Here is a 21,173-nt window from a genome sequence, read left to right as displayed (position 1 = left end):
ATTGGATTTCATTTTCATGCGTTCATCGTGTTTTCGTGCGCTCGTTTGTAGGCTTTCATGTGCTTATCCCTGTTCCTGTTTCCCGACATTCAAAGTTTCAACTGGGACCTTCGTTATAAACTCAGTAAAATAACTGTAGTTCGGGAGCTCAATTCAACTCTTTTTCGACTATAAGAATACGTACAAAGCATAGCAACGTGTAAGCATTATCGGTGTACAAAGCAACAAGTGATACTTAGACGGCAAGGTTTTTTTCGATGCTCTTTTACTGGTTTTTTGTCTGATGTTATTGACGTCAAATCAGTTCGTATTCAATCGGCAATTGTCTAGAAAACCTAAAAATATTAAGCCGAAAACCAGCTTAATCGATACATATAGTGGTTATATTTACTTAAAATTAGGTTAAATGAACTTTTTCGGAACTTTCTACGTATATTAGAACGTATTTAAATCTTATTTTAAAGTTTAGAAATACTCGATTCTGATTGGCTGATAATATCTCGCTTACTTATTTACTTCGTAACATCCTCCGGCCCGGAAGAAGATGTTGGGAAAACTGGTACAATTTTTACAAGCGGGCGGACGAGTGAACCGGTCGACGTACGTAAAACGGCGGAGCGCGCGACGCTATCGGAGCCATAACGGAGTTCCACAATCCGAGCGGTTGGGTAGTAACCCCTAGGGTTGGTTTCTTCAACTATCCAAACCAAGTCACCGGTCTGAAGGTGTTGCTCGGCAGGCGTCTGCCACTTAGAGCGTCGGTTCAGCGTCGGTACGTACTCTTTGATCCAACGGGACCAGATCGCATTAGCGTACGACTGCGCACGGGCGTAGCGTTTACGATGGTCAAGCTCATTATTGCCAACAACAGACGGAATACCGGTAGAGTATTCTCCTAAAAGAAAGTGGTTGGGCGTTAAAGCGTTCAAATCGCACGGATCGGCGCTTACGGGTGTTAAAGGACGCGAATTGAGAGCATTCTCCACGAGACAAAAGGTAGTATGCAGTACCTCATCCGTGAGGCGACGCGTGCCAAGAATCGTATACAACACGCGTTTGAAGCTGCGTACCAACCTCTCCCAGATACCACCTTGATGTGGTGCGCTGGGTGGATTGAATCTCCACTTTATACCTTTGTGAGCGAGCTCAGCTGCAATGTTGACAACGTTCCACTTTTCAATACTTTCTCGGAGTTTTTTCTCCGCTCCAATAAAGTTAGTGCCATTGTCTGACCAACTCATGGCAGGCGTACGCCTACGTGACACAAACCGCTCAACTCCCATAACACAAGAACTGGTGTCCATGGATGTAACTATCTCGACATGGACAGCGCGAGTAGTGAGACAGGTGAAGAGGAAGCCCCACCTTTTCAGTGGTACGGCGGACAGTAACATAGAATGGCCCAAAGTAGTCAACGCCAGTGTTCGTGAAGGGAGGAGACTGGTAAGCAAGTCTCTCCTTAGGTAAGTCAGACATGATTGGTTGCATAGTTACAGCTTGGAATTCTCGGCAGCTCAGGCAGTGTGCTTTGATGGAACGCAAGGATGATCTTAGTTTCAGTACTGTGTAGTGTTCCTGCACAATTGATCTTAGGTATTCAACGCCCTGATGGTAATGCTTTACGTGCGTGTGTTCAAGAAACAGTTTTACAAACGGATGACGTGCATCTAAGATGATTGGGTACTTTACATTAAACCCAACTTCAGTTAACCGCTTGATGCGGCCCGTGGAACGGATTAGCCCATTTGGACTAATAAACGGTGAATGTGGAGCAATTCGGCTACTCCGTTTAACGAATTTATTGTCAAGAAGATCTTTTCTTTCGGCTTCAAAAGACTCTCCTTGCACCAAGTACTGTAGATGACGCTCGGCTTCGTCAAGCTCAGTAGGGTCAGTAATGCTACCATCGGGGTTACGGTAGCCGGCATGTTTCGGCAAAAGCCGGAGAACGTATGCGGCAATGCGCAAGTACTTTTGATAAGAACTAAACTTATCAAATGGGAATAACGACGGAACGGGAGTTGTCTGTTTTTTAACAAATGTAGCGAGAGAGACAGTGTCTTCTATGATGACTGCTTGGTTGACGCCAAGTTTGATGTTATTAATGACGTCTTTGTTCGGTACGAAAGGGAAACTTGAGTTAGATAAGAAATGTGGACCATTGACCCAACTGCTTAGTTGCAAAACCTCAGCGGACATTCCACGCGTGCCAGCGTCAGCTGGATTATCCTTAGTTGCGACGTGGTTCCATTGGTCAACGCTGGTATACTCCAAAATTTCACAAACGCGGTTTACAACAAAGGTTGGTCGCTTTTAATTAGAGTTTATCCACTGAAGACTGGTCGTGCTGTCTGTCCACATGAATACTTGGTTAACAGTTACAGTAGGTGCCTGAATAATTTCGTTCTTCAGCCGAGCGGCCAGTAGAGCTGCTTGCAATTCCAGTTTAGGGACGGTCATTACTTTCATTGGCGCCACGCGCGCTTTCCCCAAAACAAATGCAAGCTCTGTTTTTATCTTGCCCGTAGGGGTTGTTACTCGGGCTCGAAGAATTGCGACGGCACTAAAAATATCCTGGGAACTGTCACCGAACATATGCAACTCTGTATTATCAAAGGGTCCACTAAAGTAACTTCGAGGAATTTTGATGTTTTCAAGCTTTGGTAAGTCCGCACTCCAGACCAAAAATCTTTGAACCATGTCCTGTGGGAGCTCGTCATCTCATTGCTGTCCTGTGACACGCCAGATGTCTTTTAAGAGCAATCGCGCACCGACGGTAAACGGTGCGACAAGACCAATGGGGTCAAAGACTTTCGAGACAAAACTTAGGACCAAGCGTTGCGTGAGGGACTTGGTGATAGCGCAGCTTGTACCCCTACTCACAACTAAAGTGTCATTAGTGTGATCCCACTTTAACCCTAGCACATGCGATGAATCCTCCTGACATGAAACAATAACCTTGGGCTCAGTAGATTGAGGCGAACCATCAATTCGATCAGCCAGATTTTGCACATTGCTTACAAACTTTGTAAGCTTGAACCCACCGAGATGGAGAAGATGTACCAATTCCTTCGATCTATTGATGGCTTTCTCAGGAGACTCCACTGAGTCAAGGTAATCGTCCATGTAGAAGTTTTCAAGGACGGCTTTTGCAGCTTCGGGGTAAAACTTGGCATTGTCTCTCGCAATGCGTTGTAATGCATAGTTGGCGCATGTGGGCGAGTCTTTAGCCCCGAATATATGGCGCGTATATTGATACACTACAACGTTAGTTGTGGGGTCCTCCCGCCACAGAAAGCGAAGTGATGGTTGATCTGATGGTAATACACCAACCTGTAGAAACATTCCCTCGATGTCGGCAGAGACGGCATATGGATGTTGTCGGAAGCGAAGAAGTACGTAAATAATGTTTTGGAGCAGATCAGGGCCAGTGAGCAAAGATTTATTCAGTGAGGCGCCATGAAATTTTGCTGCTCCATTGAGCACCCTACGCACCTTACCCGGTTTGTTCGGGTTTAAAACTGGATGGTGGGGTAGGTACCACTCTTTATCAGACCGGCTCTCAACCATGTGAGCGTCCGGAACCTCAATTACATACCCCTTATTTAGGTCTTCCTTGATAGTACTAGTATACTTCTCTCTGAGGTCTTCATCCTTGGCGAAACGTTTTTCGAGAGATTTTAGTTGCACAAGGGATGAGAAGTAATTATTTGGGAGCTTGGTGTTGTCTGCTGCCCACAGCATTCCGACATCGTATCTCAGGCCATTGTGTATGGTGGTACTCTCAAGGATCTCGTGAGCCCTTGCGTCTGCTGCAGATCTGGAGTCGACCTGCTTGTTTGCCCCAAATGATTCAATGTCGTACCATGACTTTACTTGACTTGCTAACTCATTGTCTTGTTCGATATTCACTTTAAAGCACGTTGAGGTTAAACACGAACTTGATGGTAACGGACCGCTTACGACCCAACCTATGGGCAAGCGTACGGCAACGGGTGAACGCTTCTCATCGGCAGAGAAGTATTCTAACGGGCGGATGACATGATAGACATCTTGTCCGAGTATCATCTCAATGTCTTTATAGGAATATGTCACAGGATCAAGGACTGCTAAGTGTGGGTAGGTCTCTTGCAGGGCCTGTACATTAATTATATCAGAGACGACGTTCAGACTCTCTTTAACGAAAGGGTTGACGGTGAAAGGTTCGAAATCTTGTTGTTCTCTTGGTTTCACAGTAACTTCAACAACCCTAGTATCAACTACTTCTTCGGTATTAATACCCTTGACAGTTAGCTTTAGTGCTTTACCGTGCAAACCGAGTCTATCTGTGAGACTACCGGCCACCCAAGAGTTACTGCAGGCGGTATCACACAAAACTAAAGCCTTGGTATCTAAACCGGACGAATTGACCAACTGCAATTCAGTCACCTGAAGGAGCCCCTTAACATCAGTAACAGATGACATTGTTGTGGTCTTATTAGGCTGGAGTTGACTAGAAGTTGCTTTACTTTGACCTGTGTTGCCAGAAGGTTGAATGGTATTGGAACTTGTCGACTGTCTTGTTGGGAAAACCCTATCTGCTCCATGCAATAGTGTGTTATGCGAACTATTGCACCCTTCTGCTCGGCACTTTCTTGGTTGAGGGCACTGGCGGAATGTGTGCTTGGCCCGTAAGCACGAAAAGCAAAGTTTGTTATCCGCCACCAACTTAGCTCTCTGGGTTGGAGTTTTTTCCTTGAAAACTCGACACTCCCATAGCCGGTGGTTACCTTTGCATACAATGCATCGAAAGTAAGTATTTGTGGAAGCAGATGGCATTTGCTTCTTTGTTTCCCTTTGTTGCGAATTTGATGCAAACACTTTTGAGGCTGTTTTGGTCTTGGTTACTGAAGGGATGTTTGGCCTTGGTTGCGCTTTGTTTCATAAGATCATGGGCCTCAGCCTTTTCTTTAAGCCAATCGCTAAAATCAAGGAGGGTAGGCTTAACCCAGTGCTTCTTAACCGTAAAGAGTGACCATGACTCTTTCATGTTTGGTGGTAACTTCTGTACCGCTTGGTTAAGTAGGGAAGCGCTCTTCAAATCAGCATCATATGATAGTGACTTGAAAACCCCGACGAGGCTGGATATGGCTGCAGAATAGTTAATAAGGTTATCACTATTGTGCATTTTAAGAGGCGGGAAGTTGCTTAGTTTATCCAAGTGTGCACTTACGACTGTCTGTGGCTGGCCAAATTTACGTTCCAAAGTCCTTAGTGCATCCTTGTACATTAAACCACAGTAAGCAAACTCGGCGATTGCAATCTTTGCTTTACCAGTGACGAGTGTCTTAAGGTATGTCAATTTAACGTCATCAGTGAGCGTTTGCGAGACAATCGCGCTATTGAATTGATCATACCACTCGTGCCATTGTAATGGATCGCCATTATACTGAGCAAGTTTCCATTCTGGCAAGGGGTCTTTTCTCTTGCTGTTTATTGCGTCAGCCAACTCCCTAATCAATGACGCATTGTCCGGTATCGGAGGGGCAGGTGCAGACACCTGCGGACCACTCGAACTCAACGGAGTGGGCCCAACATAAGGGTATGTTGGCTGAAAAACCGGAGTGGCCAGACCAGGTACAATATTACTTGTAGTTGCAATCGGGTTTTCCTGATGTGTGCCGGATGGTGATTGCATATCAATCAAAAGGGGTGAATTCGAATATATTTGTTGTGGAAAACTAGTAACTGATGGTGCGATGTGTGCCTGTACATTTGGAGCAACATTATTTACGGTGGTAGCGTCTTGGTTGACTAATGACGGTCTGTGCTGTGGAAAACGCCAATGACTCATATTTGGCACAAAACTTTGGCCGAGAGGGATATTGGGCATATTTGGGTCAGGAGCAGCAACGGAACGTACAGCTTTGTGTACTGGGTTATTATTATTCTGGAAAGTGTTGTTGACAAGATGAGGATTAATCAAAGGGGCGCGTGGGATGGGAGCAGTGAGGTTAGGTGCGAAGACTGGGTTCGGAATGGGAAGGACGTTAGGATGAGCGGGTTCGGAGTTGTGCTGTTGAATAATTGGACTTGGTGGGGCGCTTGGGTGCAAGGGAACGTTTTTTGCGGGGGCTGGATGATTTGTTGTCGGAAAAGGAGGAAGAGTGGCGTTTGGTGCTCGGGGGACAAAATTAATTTGTTGTCGGGGGCATATACGCTGGGCCAAATTATTCTCGGGGAGACTTGATGTTTCAGGTCCCCTGGATTGCGAAATTTGAAGTTGTGCGTTGGGAAAAAACTCGGTTGCAATATTCTGATTTTCTTGTGGTGCGAACGTCTGTGGTGCAATGGGCTGTTGAATGGGTGGTGAGGAAGCCCCTGGGGCGTGTACAGAAGGCGGCTGACTATCCGCGGTTCCTTGGTTAGTTATGCTTGGGAGCGCCGTGCCTTGCTGGCCTGTTTGATTCCTTTGCGCCCTCAGGTGCGCCTGGTACAACGCCTGTGTGTTAGCAGCAGCCAAAAATTTTCAGGTGGAGTATAATAGGGGTCGAGTTGCTGCAAGGTCTCATTGCTTAAAATGTAATTGCCTCGACAATTTTTTGGAATGGAATGCCTTGAAATTTCAGTGTTCTGATCTTCCACTGTTTTGCCGTTGTTGTGGCTAGGACATTCTGGAGGGTCAATCATAACCTGTGGTTCACTAGTTTTCTCCTCATTGTGAAAACTTAAAGCAAGTGAGGTGTTGATCCAGTCTTGGACAGCCTTTTCACTTCTCATTGAGGTCCTAGCACTTGCAGTTGTTTCAGATTGGCTACCTTTAGAAACGGCGTCCAGCAATTCAAATTCTTGCAGAGTTGCCTCTGCCAAACGTTTCCTGTTGTTTTCCTCCAATTCATCTAATTCCATTTGCTTTTTCTGTTTAGCAAGGCGAATGGCTGCCTCATTCTGTTTTTCAATTTCTTCGCGCTTCATTTTAGCAATTACGTAATCATGTTTACGCTGACTAGATGTTTTTGACGAGGTCATAATTGAGGGAAATCTAGAACGAATGGAAGCCCTTGGTTCCTGGAACTCACTCACTTTATCATCAGCAGAGTTGATGTAGTTTCGTGCTGAAGTGAGTATCTTGTCATTCTTAGTTGTCATTGCTTCCAAGTAAGACTCTAATGAAGGAACAAGTGCACTTGGATCTTCTGTTTTTCCAGCAAATGCAATCAGGTCCTCATTTTTGTCTACAACGGTCATAAATGCTTCGTTGCACTTTGTTACTAGGCGTTCAACTTTCACTCGCCTACTTTGACTATTTAAACAATGAAGAATATCTTCATGTATAGCATGCAATTCAGCTTCACGCTTTGACCTGGCAGCGTACAACTTTTTGACTTTTTGATCAAGACTATTAGACATCACGATGTTATTATTTCTAAATACCAGCAAAACTACCACAGCACACGGTTATCTATTATATGCACACTCCAAAGAAATCAAATCCACGCAAAACAAACCCAACGCAAAAGACACCAGACACAGCACACTGTAGACAGTCCGTAAAACAAACCACCCAAAGAGCAAAGAAGGTCGTCGAGCACACTTTGCACGACAAAAACAGAAGTGGAGCGCTGAACGCTATGCGCTCAACGCGGAGGGAGGCAAAGGACACACGGGAAGTCGAGCGAGCAACGCGCGACGAAACGGAAACGTTACGGACGGAAAGTCGAGCAAGCAACGCGCGACGCGACGGAAACGGGACAGACGAGAAGTCTAGCGAGCAATGCGCGACAGAACGGAAACGGGACGTGCGGGAAAACGAACGAAACGGGACGGTGGGAAGGAACGGGCGGGAAATGAGTTTGGAAAGAACTATGTTAGCAGACCACAGCAAAAACTCAAGCAGACAACCTAGCCGTAACTCCAGAACAAACTTAAGTCACACCCTAGGAAGAAGGAGAGAAGCTACTGCAAGACAATCTAATATAGTTCATAATGGGTCTATAACGACAAATTTAACGACAAACTATTTTACGGCAAAGCAGTAGTACACTAAAAGGATGAAAAGGTCGAGAAATTTACTAGCCGTAACTCCAGAATAAACTTAAGTCACATCCTAGCAAATTCCAAACCGTAACAAACAATCAGCATACTAACGTTATTAAACAAACTACAGCAAAATTGAATAAACTACAATAGTGTGTTTGTAGACTAAGATAGTTGGAAAAGTCGCGAAACAATCCAGCCGTAACTCGAGAATAAACTTAAGTCACACCCTAGAAAGCAACAGGACCAAACCAACTAGCAATCGTACAGGTACACACAAACATACAGCAGCAAAATCAATATACTACAACAGAAAGGCTAGTAAATTAGTAGAGTTGAAAAGTCAAAGGACAACCCAGCCGTAACTCGAGAATAAACTTAAGTCACACCCTAGAAGGCTATAAGACCTAAACAACAAACCAGCATACTAGCATACTCAACATACTACAGCAAAAACAACAACATACTTCATCACGTATGACATACTACATCGAAAATCGAAAAAGTAGCGAAGAAAACGAAAAGCGAAGTTTTGGGAGAGAGACGTTATTGAGAAAAAACGGAACACGGAGAATTGGAAAGTTAAAGGGCGAAAAGGACGCGGACGAAACGGCACATAAACGAGCGACGAGGAAAATTTATAGGGTTTCGATTTTCTCTGTTTCAATTTTTTTGTTGTTGGCCGGAGGTTGTGAAAATTTTTCAACTTTTTATGTTTATTGAGTTTCACTCAATTTACGAATCTTCTTGTAGGAAAATTGATTTTTTGACAAATTTGTCAAAATTTTATGCATTTGTCGAATTTTTTCCAAGTTTTGGTCAATTTTTTGCAAATTCTTGATTACGGAACGGTAATCCAGTCAACTGGACGGTTTTAAACTCAAAAGTACGGTTTATCAATATTCGGTATTGATTTTCTAAAGTTTTTGCGATTGCCTCAAAATTGAACAAAAATTTTCAAAATTGAACAATTTAGCATTATTTTCTATCAATTTTCTCTATATCAGAGGTTATTTTTTGATATACTAACCGACTATATCAATTTTCTCGAATTTTTGGTAAATCGGCCAAAAATTTTCGAAATTGATGTTTTTTAGTCTCAAAAATTATGTTTGCCTGGGCACCTTGCCAGTAATTTCTACCCATGCAATAAGAAAATCAAGGGTTGGGTTTCTTGCCGTCTAAAATTTTATCAAATTACTGCAATAAGTTTTCAAAAAATTTTTCTCACAGTTTTTTCTCTTTATCCCTGGTTGCTGCCCATCATCATCTTGAAGTGGAGGTCAGTTGATTCCTTTTCTTCGTAACAGTCACTGACTAGAAGTTAGTCTAGAGACCGAAAATAATCGTTCATAATCCATAGCTCGATTAATTCTGCGAAAGGCAGTGTTTTAACAAATCCACCTTTCAACGCACAGAGCACTCGCTCTTTAAAAAGGTGTAGGTTGAATAAATAATTATTCTCCTCAATTTCTCACACTTCGTTGCCCTAACCTGGGTGCCATCTTTCTTCGACTGCAGTCCAGTATCTCTTTCGACAAGAAATTCTTCGTCATTGACGTAATAACATCCTTTGTAAATACCCTTTTCAATAGCCCGGCTTTCAATCAGCTTTCTCCGGAAGTTATTCACATTACTCACATAAGTTATTCAACGTAATTTTCCGCTTAGGGCGCGGTACCATATAAACTCAGTAAAATAACTGTAGTTCGGGAGCTCAATTCAACTCTTTTTCGACTATAAGAATACGTACAAAGCATAGCAACGTGTAAGCATTATCGGTGTACAAAGCAACAAGTGATACTTAGACGGCAAGGTTTTTTCCATGCTCTTTTACTGGTTTTTTGTCTGATGTTATTGACGTCAAATCAGTTCGTATTCAATCGGCAATTGTCTAGAAAACCTAAAAATATTAAGCCGAAAACCAGCTTAATCGATACATATAGTGGTTATATTTACTTGAAATTAGGTTAAATGAACTTTTTCGGAACTTTCTACGTATATTAGAACGTATTTAAATCTTATTTTAAAGTTTAGAAATACTCGATTCTGATTGGCTGATAATATCTCGCTTACTTATTTACTTCGTAACATTCGTTTTGTCTGGATATACGGACTTTCGGTCTGGATCATCAGTAAGATAGACGTAAGACTGCGCACAATATTACCCCAGTGATTCAGGAAAATTAGATGGAGGGCTATACCTGAAAGAAATACATCTTCTTATCAGATCTGCTAAGTCAAAGGTCAGAACTAACCTATCAAAATTGTCCTTATCAGATCTTACACAATCACAGTTCCAGATTCATTGGGGGTACAGTAAGCATTACAAGATTTCTACCAAAATCTACCTAACTGCTGCGCCTACATGCTTATAAAAAGCATAATTTTCAACCTCGTAAACGGAGGTGGGGGTTTTCAATGATTCGACAGACATCACTTGTGCGGATACATTCAATCTAAATTGCTGTCACTCACAACATGTAACAATTTGAATCTGTCAGCCTTGTGTACTAGGTTAGTTTTAGCGGCTGTCTTGGCCGCTATCAAGGCCATATTCCGTTTCTTCATAACGGGATCGAATCTCCTCTTAGCCTTGTTAGCTCCTGCTCCCCCGATTGGCTTGGCCGCGGGGGGAAGCGAAATCTTCTAGCACCACAAAAATAATATCAAAGCCTGAAAACTCTATAACGGAAACAAAGAGTTGTCAGTTCTTTCAACAGCGCAAACATTTCCATGGTGAGCTAACTGGGATCCAGCCCTAGTGATGAGCGGATTCAAATCTTGCAAGAATATTGCAAGATGATTCAAAACTTGCAAGATTCTTGCAAGAATCTTGGAAGATATCGGCAATCAAAGCCAAATGCATAAATCGAGGTACAAATGTTTTAGGAAACATCTTTGAAGCAAATTATTGTTTATTGAACAAATTACAAAACCTACTTCAATGAAAAAAAATAGGTTACCACAATTTGGAAAACTGGACAGGGTCGCTATAGATTAAAACCGCACTGAGACATTTTTTCTCCAGACCGTATTAAGGCTGCTTTATCAAGATTACTAAGGTGCCGCATTAAGGTCGTACCAAGTTCATACCAAGGCCGGTAGTTGCATTAAAATGAAAAAATGGACTGACAACTGTCGGAAAACTCTTTATTCAAATTTGTTTTATGAAGAGACCCAAAAATTCTCGAATGGGTCAATATGAAGGGTTCGGCGATTTGGACAGTGTTCACGTTGATTAAACAAGGGTTGTATTTGTAATATTATTAGTTGATATTCATAAATTTGAGGCGGGTTCAATGCAACGCAAAAAAATAATTCAAGCTAAAACATTGCTCATGTTATAGTTAACACTTGACTCAGGGGTCAAGTGACCAATTGAATTGATGAAACACAAAATTTTAAAGCAAACGTAGAAAGGTACACTCATTTGTCAAAAGGTTCAGTCATCTTTGAAACATAAATATATTTTTTAAAAAAGTTCAAAGTAAGACAATTTTATATGTTATTGTTACTCAGGCACAACACTTCCTTCTAACTGCAAAACGTTCGCAAAATTGTTTTCTAAATTTATGAATTCATTTTACAGAAGCTTAATGTTGATTGACGGAAGGAACGTTTAAGCCAGGAAAATACCTACGAAGACGCTTCTACAGGACATATGACTTGACAAACATTGGACCCAATGTTAGTTCGCAATTTTTAAATGAAAAACAGTCAACTGAAATGTCCAGCAGGACGTTTTTTTGTTATAGCTGAAGATTAAAAAGACAACATCAACAAGAACCAAGCTGTGGAGTGAAACAGTTTTTGGTTAAGAGAAAATGAACATAGCCAGCAGATTGCCGTGCCGTATAATACAGATAGAAACATATACAGTTATGTACATATACACTACAAAAAGTTATCGACGCCGCTCAAAAAGCTACATAAAAACAATCAGCGATAAATTAATAAGACTTATTTAACTTCACTCCGCAGAAGCCTTTTATTAGGGAGTACTATAACACATATGAGTTCCTCCAACCTTAAACTAATTCAAATTGAACTAAAGTTTCAAGTATGAAAGTCATTTTACTCACAAAGTTGAGCCAAGTTTCATCTAAATGTAATCATACAAATGAACTAAAATTTACTGCTCGAGGGAGGAAGAGAGAGAGAGAGAGAGAGAGAGAGAGAGAGAATGAAAAATGCGACTACGCGTGCAAACCCCATTAAAGGGAGAACATTCGATGTCTTTCGAAAAAATTTGGCTGTTTCAGCTCTGCAGTGTTAACAAATTTAATTGAAAAAAAAAGCGTCAGACAACGAAACGAAAAAATCGTAGCCTCAAAACTCTTGAAATCAACATCAATAAAAACTTCACTTGCTAACCAACCATTAATTAAACATAGAAGGCAGATTGCCGGAAAATAGCCGCGATAGACGCTCCTTGTGGCCTTCCATGGAATAAAACATACGCTCTATAAAAAAGGCTAACGAAGCTTCCTCAAAATTAAAATTCGAAATTAAAACTCATGACTGTAATACTCAAGAATTAGAGTTTATACGCTTGGGACTACTTAGTTGCACTTTATTGATTTTTAAGTAGTAAATGTTCATGAAGTTTGAACTTCTTTAAGCGGGTTCAGAAGTCAATTTTCTGAGTGAGGTAAGTCACGCAATTTACGTAAAAGCAGAACAAATGACGTCACGAACACAAATTTTAACTGCAAACCAGCACAAGTAATTGACAGAGTCAATTCCAAAAGGTCAGGTCGTAAGAATCATCGATCGAGACGACGAAAACAACAGATAAAATCCTGGACCTTTTTCTCCTTCTTTTGTATTCAAAACATGTAAATTCTAAAAATATAGCCTGAATTCAGAAATATTGCCGACAGATTGCCGGAAAATAGCCGCGATAGACGCTTGTGGCTGTGCATGAACTGAAACAACTAAAGAAAGTCAATAAACAGATCGACCACCAGTCCCTTAATAGACCACTAGACTTTTTAGGTTAGATTCGGACTGTCATTTTTATGACACATATGGTTTATAAAGAAAAAGCCCCAAAAGAACTTTTGCAGAATTGATATTCAAAATCAAAAAATCAAGACTAATAATCAAGAATTTGGCACTACTTAGATGCCCACTATCGATTTTCAACTAGTAAATGTTCATAAATTCAAAAATTCCATAAGTGAGTTCAGAAGTTACTTTTTTGAGCGAGGTATGTCACGCAATTGACCTAAAAGCAGAAATGATGTCACGCACACAAATTTTAAGTGAAAAGCAGTAGAAGTCACTGAAGTCATTGAAAAAGTCATTTCCAAGAAGTCAGGTCGTAAGAATCATTGATGGAGACGACGAATTAAAAAAAAAACACATGTCCTCAATAATAGCCGCTATCTCTTCGCGGCTATCAGTAAAACTATTATCTTCACTATACAATTCAATTTGAAACAACAAACGGGGCAAATAATTTATCTGGTAAAAGCAAAACTATGAAAATGTTTTCTCGGAGAATGGTGGAAATTGACATATGCTAAAGAGACCATTTGCAATCTCGAAAGGAAAAAGGCCCAGACTGGTCTTGAGGTTTTGAACGACAGGAAATTAACGATTGGCTACTATTTGAAGCTCAGACGACTTGAAGCAGCATTCAGCTGCAAAGTCAAGAGCGAGCCAAAATTGCCTATTTTTCCAGCATAAGGAGAAAATCCAGGTATGCGGCGACAACCCTTCAGGAGAAACTCTACTTCAAACGATTTCCAGAAGAATTTGAATTTTCACAGAATCACTAAACATACCCGGCAGATTGCCGGAAAATAGCCGGCGTTGATTCCCGTAACTCTATTGGGATTAAAAGAAAAGAAAATCCCAACAAAAATTGATTTTTGTACAAAAATATGTTTCAGTGCAATTTATTTTGATGTCATTTCGTAGTTGAACTTGCTCCTGTCTCTCAGTAAGAGGCTACAGGGTCTAGTATGAATACCAATAATTATTACAGATAGTAACTACAACTTATGAGAACAGAGTTCAAGTACCGGGCATCTAAAAATGGGCTTTATGGGTTTATCCCGTTTCTATTTCTGACTTTGATTTTTTTATACTGACTCTCTTCATTTTGAATTGCTTTGCTGATCAGCTGCTATTTAAAGGGACTTTGAGCAGAATGACAGAAGAGTGAAACTAGCCTAGTGAAGTCAAAAAGATTTCAAGCAAAATATTGAAAAGGCGGCAAAAAGGTAAAGCGAAAAACAGTTCGACGAAGTAAAAAAAACATAGCAGGACAAGTCCTGAAATACAATCCAGAATTGAATGAAAAACTGAGATCTATTGTATCTGACCAGCCGATCAATTGAACAATCCCAGCCAAAAAAACCATCTCAAAAGTTGAGAAACAAACAAATTATAACTGCTAAAACTCTGACGTTTTTACCTTGAAGGGCAAATATAATATGATTCGATATACTCACCAATTCACGAACAAGCCTTGAGAGAGATTTATTATCCACTAAAGGCAGATAATTCCGGAAATGTGACAAGTGCTTCAAAAGGCTGAAAAGTGCAAAAAATAAAGAAAGTCTCTTTATTTCGCAAAAAAAATTTAATCACTCACATATGTTTGAAATTCTGTAATGTAACTCATCTGCAAGACTTTAACAAGTTTCGTTGGCCAGTAAAGATCGTTAAACTCGGAAAACGGCAAACGAAAAAAAACAACAAAATCATGCTATAAATTGCGATATTACTATCTTCAGAAGCATTCCATTGTCACCAGAGACAAAATAGTATCCCTATTTCAAGCTTTATATAGCTTCATTGGCTCAAAAAGCTGGATGAATTCGGAACATAATAATAAGGTTAAGAAAATTTGAAAAAATATTCAATTTTATCAAAAAATTGCTAAAAACTCAGGTTATTAAAATATTGATAACCAATCCAATACCTCTAGCTACTATGCACTAACTTATTATCAAACCCAGGAGGCGGTTCCTGGACCCATGGCGACGAAAAAACTTGATGTTGAAAAATTTCAAAAAAAACTATAAAAAATATAAGTTTCACTTAAAAAAACTGCTAAAATGCGTGATATTAAAAACTGAAAAGATTTTTATTTCAACTAGAAACTGTGAAGTAACCCCTTATTAAATCCAAGAGGAGGTTCCGTGGCCCTTGAGGCTGGAAAAACCTAAAAGTTACAAATTTAAAAAGCAACTTTATCAAAAAATTGCTAAAACTTGTGAAATTAAAATGTTGAAAACCATCACATGGACAATAATAATTTTTCAGTAACCAATTACCCAATCCTATATCAGGTTTTTTGTCACCTGGGGCTGGAAAAACTTAAAAATGAAAGTAAATGTTAAGAAGTTTGAAAAAATTTAACCAAAACATTGCTGAAATTTATGATGTTAAAAAGTTGAAAGCCTTTCTAATACCTCTAGAAATTCTGCAGTAACCTATTATCAAACCCTAGAAGAGGTTCCTTGACAACTACGTCTGGAAAAACTCGTAAAAATTACACAAATTGTCTTTAAACTTAAATAAAAATGTAAAAATTAGTATACATTTGCGTGTGAACGTTTTTAGTACCAAAACACACAGCTCCTAAAAGGGCCTTTAAAAAAATATGTCTTAAAAATGACTTTTCTCAACTTTTACAAACCTCAATTTTAGACTGGTTCAACTAAAAATTTACAAAAAGGACGAAGAAACGCAAAAAATTGCAACCTTTTAACCTTGAATTAGGGCATTCCCAGTTGTTTCACCAAACAAAGCACTTGAAGGACTACCAAACGCTGCTAATGAAACTTAATGCCCACTGAGCTTTACCTGTTTATCCGTTTTCAAAACTCAAAGTCATGAACAAAGGCGTGAAAACATCTTACAAAAATAAAAACATAGCAGGACAAGTCATGACGTACAATTCAAAGAATTTTTATTGACTAAACAGAAAACTAGAACTAGAAAGGACTATGAATGGATTGGGAAAACCATTTAGAAAAAATCCGATCCAACAAATTGAAAAAACAGAAAAAATCAAAGCGGAATTGCCGCATGTGAACAAAAAACCACTAGCGATAAAGCGAATTTTTGTTCAAACACCGTTTTCTCACTCTACGTTTAATTCAGAGCGAAAAAATTTCACGCCGCAAAACCACTCGCTTTTTCGCTCCACTTCTTGTTTCGGCGTGACCAAAATCACTACTCCAATTTGACTTCAAAAATCATGAAAATGTGTGAAGATATCTTAAAAAAAAGACAGCGCCCCAATACAATTCAAATTCTTAGAATTGTAAAAATTCTTTGAATTGTAAAAAAGACAGAGCACCAATACAATCCAATTCTTGGATTGTAAAAATAGGAGCGCTATAATAGCCGGCTGAGAAGATGAGGGCGGCTATTAAAGAGCAATTGGCGAGAACAATCAAACTTGTATCTTGCATTGAGCAATCCTGGTCTAATACAAGAGGAGCAAAAATATCGAAACGAATTTTACTTCTTTCGAGATATCAAAATAGATTGGAAAATTGCTTTCAGGTACTTTCACGCTTGCAGGGTGGTGGTGGATATCTGTACAAAATCCTCAGCCCTCTCGAAGGTAGGATCCTTCAGAGTTGGTGAAAGCAATTTCTAGATTATCAGCTCAAGTCGGAATGAGGTTGTTAGTAAGTTTCCACGATACTGCCAGGCTTATTTTTTTTTAAATCTCAAACATGTAAATTCGAATAACCCCAAGGTTAAAGTTACATGTTGTAATATTATAAATCAAACATACTACATATTTCCCTTGAATAACTAAACATAATAATAATAAAAAACTAAGGTTCAGTTTCTAGTTCTCGTGAATTATTTTATAAAAATAAACTTTTAAAGCCTTCAATTTTTTTGTCCTTTGGAACTCGTTTGTGTCTTTTTTGCATCTCTTCCTTTAATTCTTTTTTAAATTGTTTCTTTGATTTTTCCTTTCTTAGAGCTCTTGGAAGTTCATTCCATTTCCGAACAAAGTTTCTTATAATTGAATTTTGATTCCATTTTGATTTACATTTTGTTGTGATAGAAAAATCATGTGTACGATTATTAACTTCAATTTCAACGTCTCCGATCACTCTGAATTTTTTTTGGTCTTGTATGTTTGTTTGTTGGACAATATCGAAAAGTCTTTTTAATGAAGTTTTTGCTATTTGAAGTTCTGCGGGAAGTATTTTATTTTCAAGAAGTAGTTTATGAGCACTGTCATATTTTGTTCAAAAAAAGCACACTTTTATGCCCCATCTAATTTGTTTGTTTATTCTGTCAATTGAGTAGGACGGCAAACTTTGAAAAAATATTGCACTAAATTCTAAATGCGATAAAACAAGTGATCTAAAGAGATTTATTCGAGCCTTTAAAGGTATTTGATTGCGTACCAAATAAATTGATCTGATAGCTAAAGCCATTTTACTGATCACATTATTAAGTTGTTTTTGGTATGTCAACTCTTTGTCAAGAATAACACCTAAGTATCTGACTTCATCTGTTGGTTTCAATGAATGACTATGAAATTCAACACAATTGACAGTTGGTAACTTCTCATTTTTGAAAACCATTATTTCTGTTTTCCCTTCATTTAGAGTTAACTTGTTTTGTTTCATATATTGTTCAGTTTCCATCAATATTTTTTTAGCCTTTGCTTCTAAATACTGTTCATTTTTTTCATGACATAAAATTACTGTGTCATCTGCAAATTGTAAAACATTCGAACTTTTCCCTATTTCCTCACCGAAGTCATTTACATAAAGTATGAATACTAGTGGTCCTAGTACAGTACCTTGTGGAACACCATGATTTATAATTGTCCAGTCGGATTCAACTAATCCGTTTCTAACACACTGTTTCCTGTTAATTAGAAACGAGTTCAATAAGACTCTTGCGTTTTCTCCAAAACCATATTTTTCAATTTTTTGAATAAAAATGTCCAAGGATATTGAGTTAAAGGCTTTCGCTAAATCCAAAAAGATTGTTAAGACTTGATTCAAGGTAGCAACGAAATTCAACTGGGAAGCTCAATACCTTCTTCGAGCTCTTTGATTAAAAAATTAGTAATCAGTATAAAATATCAGATTTTAAAGTTTCACATCACCAAGATTAAGTGCTTGTATTTTGAGGATACCTCTGGGAAAAATAATTAACTCCGGATAATCATTTTGGTCAGCATTAGGATACCCACTATAAACCATGGCTCTATTATTAGATTCTTTCTTACTGATAATGGGTATACACAGGGGGAATTTTGGAGCCTTTTTCATCTCACAAATCCAAGTCGTCATCTTGATCTATTAATCAGATCTCTGTAAATCCCTTTAAATCTATACACTTCTCCTGTAAAAGTCATTTGGATATTCTCTTATTCTTGAGAAAATCGATCACTTTGAACTTTTTAAAACCGTTTTGATTCCGTCAGGGAAACTCAATTGATATCCAATAAAATAATATACAAACAATCATTTAGCAATTTATGAAAGCGGAAACCTTAAAAATATTAATTCAAACTTTATTTAAAATTAGTTTAAAGCAAAAAATTAAAACAAGTGATTCTAACCGATGTCTCTAGCCAATTATATTTTAAGTTTTCAAGCTTACCTCAACCTAAATAAAAACAAGACATATACAAATGCAGGTGAATTATAATTGGGCACCAGGATTTTATACCGAATGGGAAACTAAAAATAAGACAAATAAATTGAATTTCATCTATCATTTCATCTCTCATCTAGTCATACCTGTCAATCAACTGTCACTGTCAGACCTCGGTGGCTCGTGAGACTTGATATTAAACTATCGCAACCAAACGTGAGGTTAAATTAACCGGATAAATATGATAAACCATATGCCTGCAATATCAACAGCTATTTTTAATTCAAACTATTGAATGTTAAGATCAAAAGAGAATAATTTAAATTTGGATTAGGTATGCTGGCTCGGGTATTTTTGCACACTGGGTAATTTTTTGGCAACAGGTAAACATCAGATACTCATTGAAAAAGCTAATTATGATTTCAAATGAAGCAATTCACATGCGCTCTGATGCTGCAATTTCAAGTGAACACATCCGATGTTGGACAAATTGGAAATTGGACAAATTCAGATTTCAGTCAAAAATTTGAAAATTAAAGGTGCCACTGAACGTTCGCAATGAAATTGAGTGCAGAAATTATTGTTTATTTGTAGATATGATGCAGTAACATACCACTTGCCAATCAGTGAACTGATCAGCATTCCTGCCCAGGTGTACACTGATGAGTCCCTCGTACAAGTTGATCACACTTTGAGCCAGGTGACTCTCGGAACAAGGCACCAATTTCTGTAAATGCATAGAGACTTCATTATACTTAAGTACTCAGAATATTTTTAAAAATGCGAGCAGACGTTAATTCGAAAAATTAAGGGAATCTTTTGAGCGGTTTCGGAAAAAAACACCTAAATTTAGGGGAAAACCCAAGGATAAATACCCTGCAACATGGCAATGCCTAACCTCAGCTGCCCGTGGGACTTGATATGAAAAATAATCAAAAACGAAAAAATAATTACGACCGAAATCCGTGTTTTTTGGGCTTTTTTCCTAGACCCTCTTTTGAGATCTTCGTGTTGGTTAAGAACAATTATGAGCAATTAAATGCAGTTAAGAGGATATTGTGAAGATAACTGCAAACTGCGCAACATTGGAGCTACATTTGTTTAGGGAAAAAGCAGGTTGCACTCCCAGACCAAAGTGAACATTTTTGAGTGAACAGAAAAGAAAACTGCCATCGCACTATAGCCTGGACCAGGGCCGCACGAAAATTTGATCAGAGTCTTCTCCGAAATCACAAAAGTTTGATCAAAAGCTGCTTCGAACGCAGCTCAACTGCTTGTTATAAAAGGACACAAAACTAGTCCTCAGAAAGCTATCATTTGGTCAAATTATGCATCTGAAAATATTGAGTAAAAATTGTTAAGGAGCCAATAAAGGGCATTAGGTAAATGTTAGCACGGGCTATTATTTTAAATGTGTTAATACATACATATATATATATATATATATATATATATATATATATATACATATATATATATATATATATATATATATATATATATATATACAGAGCAAAAAATAGCAATCTGAAATGATTGAACTGAATCAAAAATTCGGTACAATAGACATTAGAAATGAGTAAGCAAATGGGCTAACTTGACAATTGGACTGAATGAACTCGAATAGTTTGGGCAGGAAGTACTCAATCATGGCTGCAGTGTATCCAGACTCTGTCAGTTTAGTCTGTCTCTTAATCCACATGTTCACAATGGGTCTCCATCCCAGCTGAGACTGCTCTGTGTATATCATACCACATCTGGACACTGTTGCTGGAGAAGCCTGGATAAGAGTGAAATGATCTATAGGAACCACATCTACACTAACCCTGCAGTAATGTAATTGTCCATTAAATCACGCTCTTTCAACTTTTCATTACTATGTTCACGAGTTTAACAATATCGTTTTTACAGACTACCGGTTCTTAATTCTAATTCTCCAGTTCAGGTTGAGCAAAAAGAGCTTTCAATTCGATGGTTGTAGATGATTCTGTTTCAGAGTACTCGAGTTCATACTTTAACAGTAGGTAAACGCTTAGCTTAAAAATAATGATAATTTGTTCTCATGTCTGAAGCTCTTATGATTGTCTTAAGCGAAATATTTCTCAAGGGAAAACTTCGCCGTCTCGGAAATGGACCAATTATTGTTTTTTTTTTACGCAGCAGATCAATATGTCAAAGTAATATTACGGCTGCATGTACTGCATGAGCATATCGTAATGAGATACATTCATAATGAGATAAGTTCCGCCACAGTACAAAAATTCGATAAAAAAATGAATTGATTCCGTTTTCTAAGATGGTGCCTGCTTTTTCATAATTAGCTCAAATTCTCACAAAAGAACTAAATACTTTACGTCATCTGAAAAACTCTTGGTTATTTATCGATTGAAATAGCATTATCAAAATTTCCTCTGCATTTAACTATTATCTGAGTTTAATCTTGCTGAGCTAGTTCATTCTTTGCATCAATGTTGAAACCTTTTATTGATCAAATTCTATTTCCCTTTTGCAATATTTCCCAAAACTGTTGGTATCATCAACGAAAA

At 38.6% G+C, this 21,173-nt stretch overlaps 1 protein-coding gene across 3 annotated transcripts in view; it reads right to left on the bottom strand.

Annotated features, from left to right (window-relative positions):
* Positions 1–21,173, bottom strand: part of LOC142337634 (dynein axonemal heavy chain 7-like) — a 291,470-nt gene that overhangs the window by 188,658 nt on the left and 81,639 nt on the right. For all 3 annotated transcript variants that reach the window (XM_075387009.1, XM_075387011.1, XM_075387012.1), the window contains exons 25-26: positions 20,225–20,407; positions 19,241–19,354 (exon numbers count right to left, since the gene is read on the bottom strand). In XM_075387009.1, coding sequence (XP_075243124.1) covers positions 19,241–19,354; positions 20,225–20,407 — 297 coding nt within the window. The remainder of the gene's footprint in view (positions 1–19,240; positions 19,355–20,224; positions 20,408–21,173) is intronic.

The sequence above is a fragment of the Convolutriloba macropyga genome, chromosome 4 (assembly GCF_964194025.1).
Source record: "Convolutriloba macropyga chromosome 4, txConMacr16.3, whole genome shotgun sequence".
Taxonomy (NCBI): domain Eukaryota; kingdom Metazoa; phylum Xenacoelomorpha; order Acoela; family Convolutidae; genus Convolutriloba; species Convolutriloba macropyga.
Note: the sequence above shows the minus strand (reverse complement) of the source record. Positions and strands in the feature narration are given on the sequence as shown.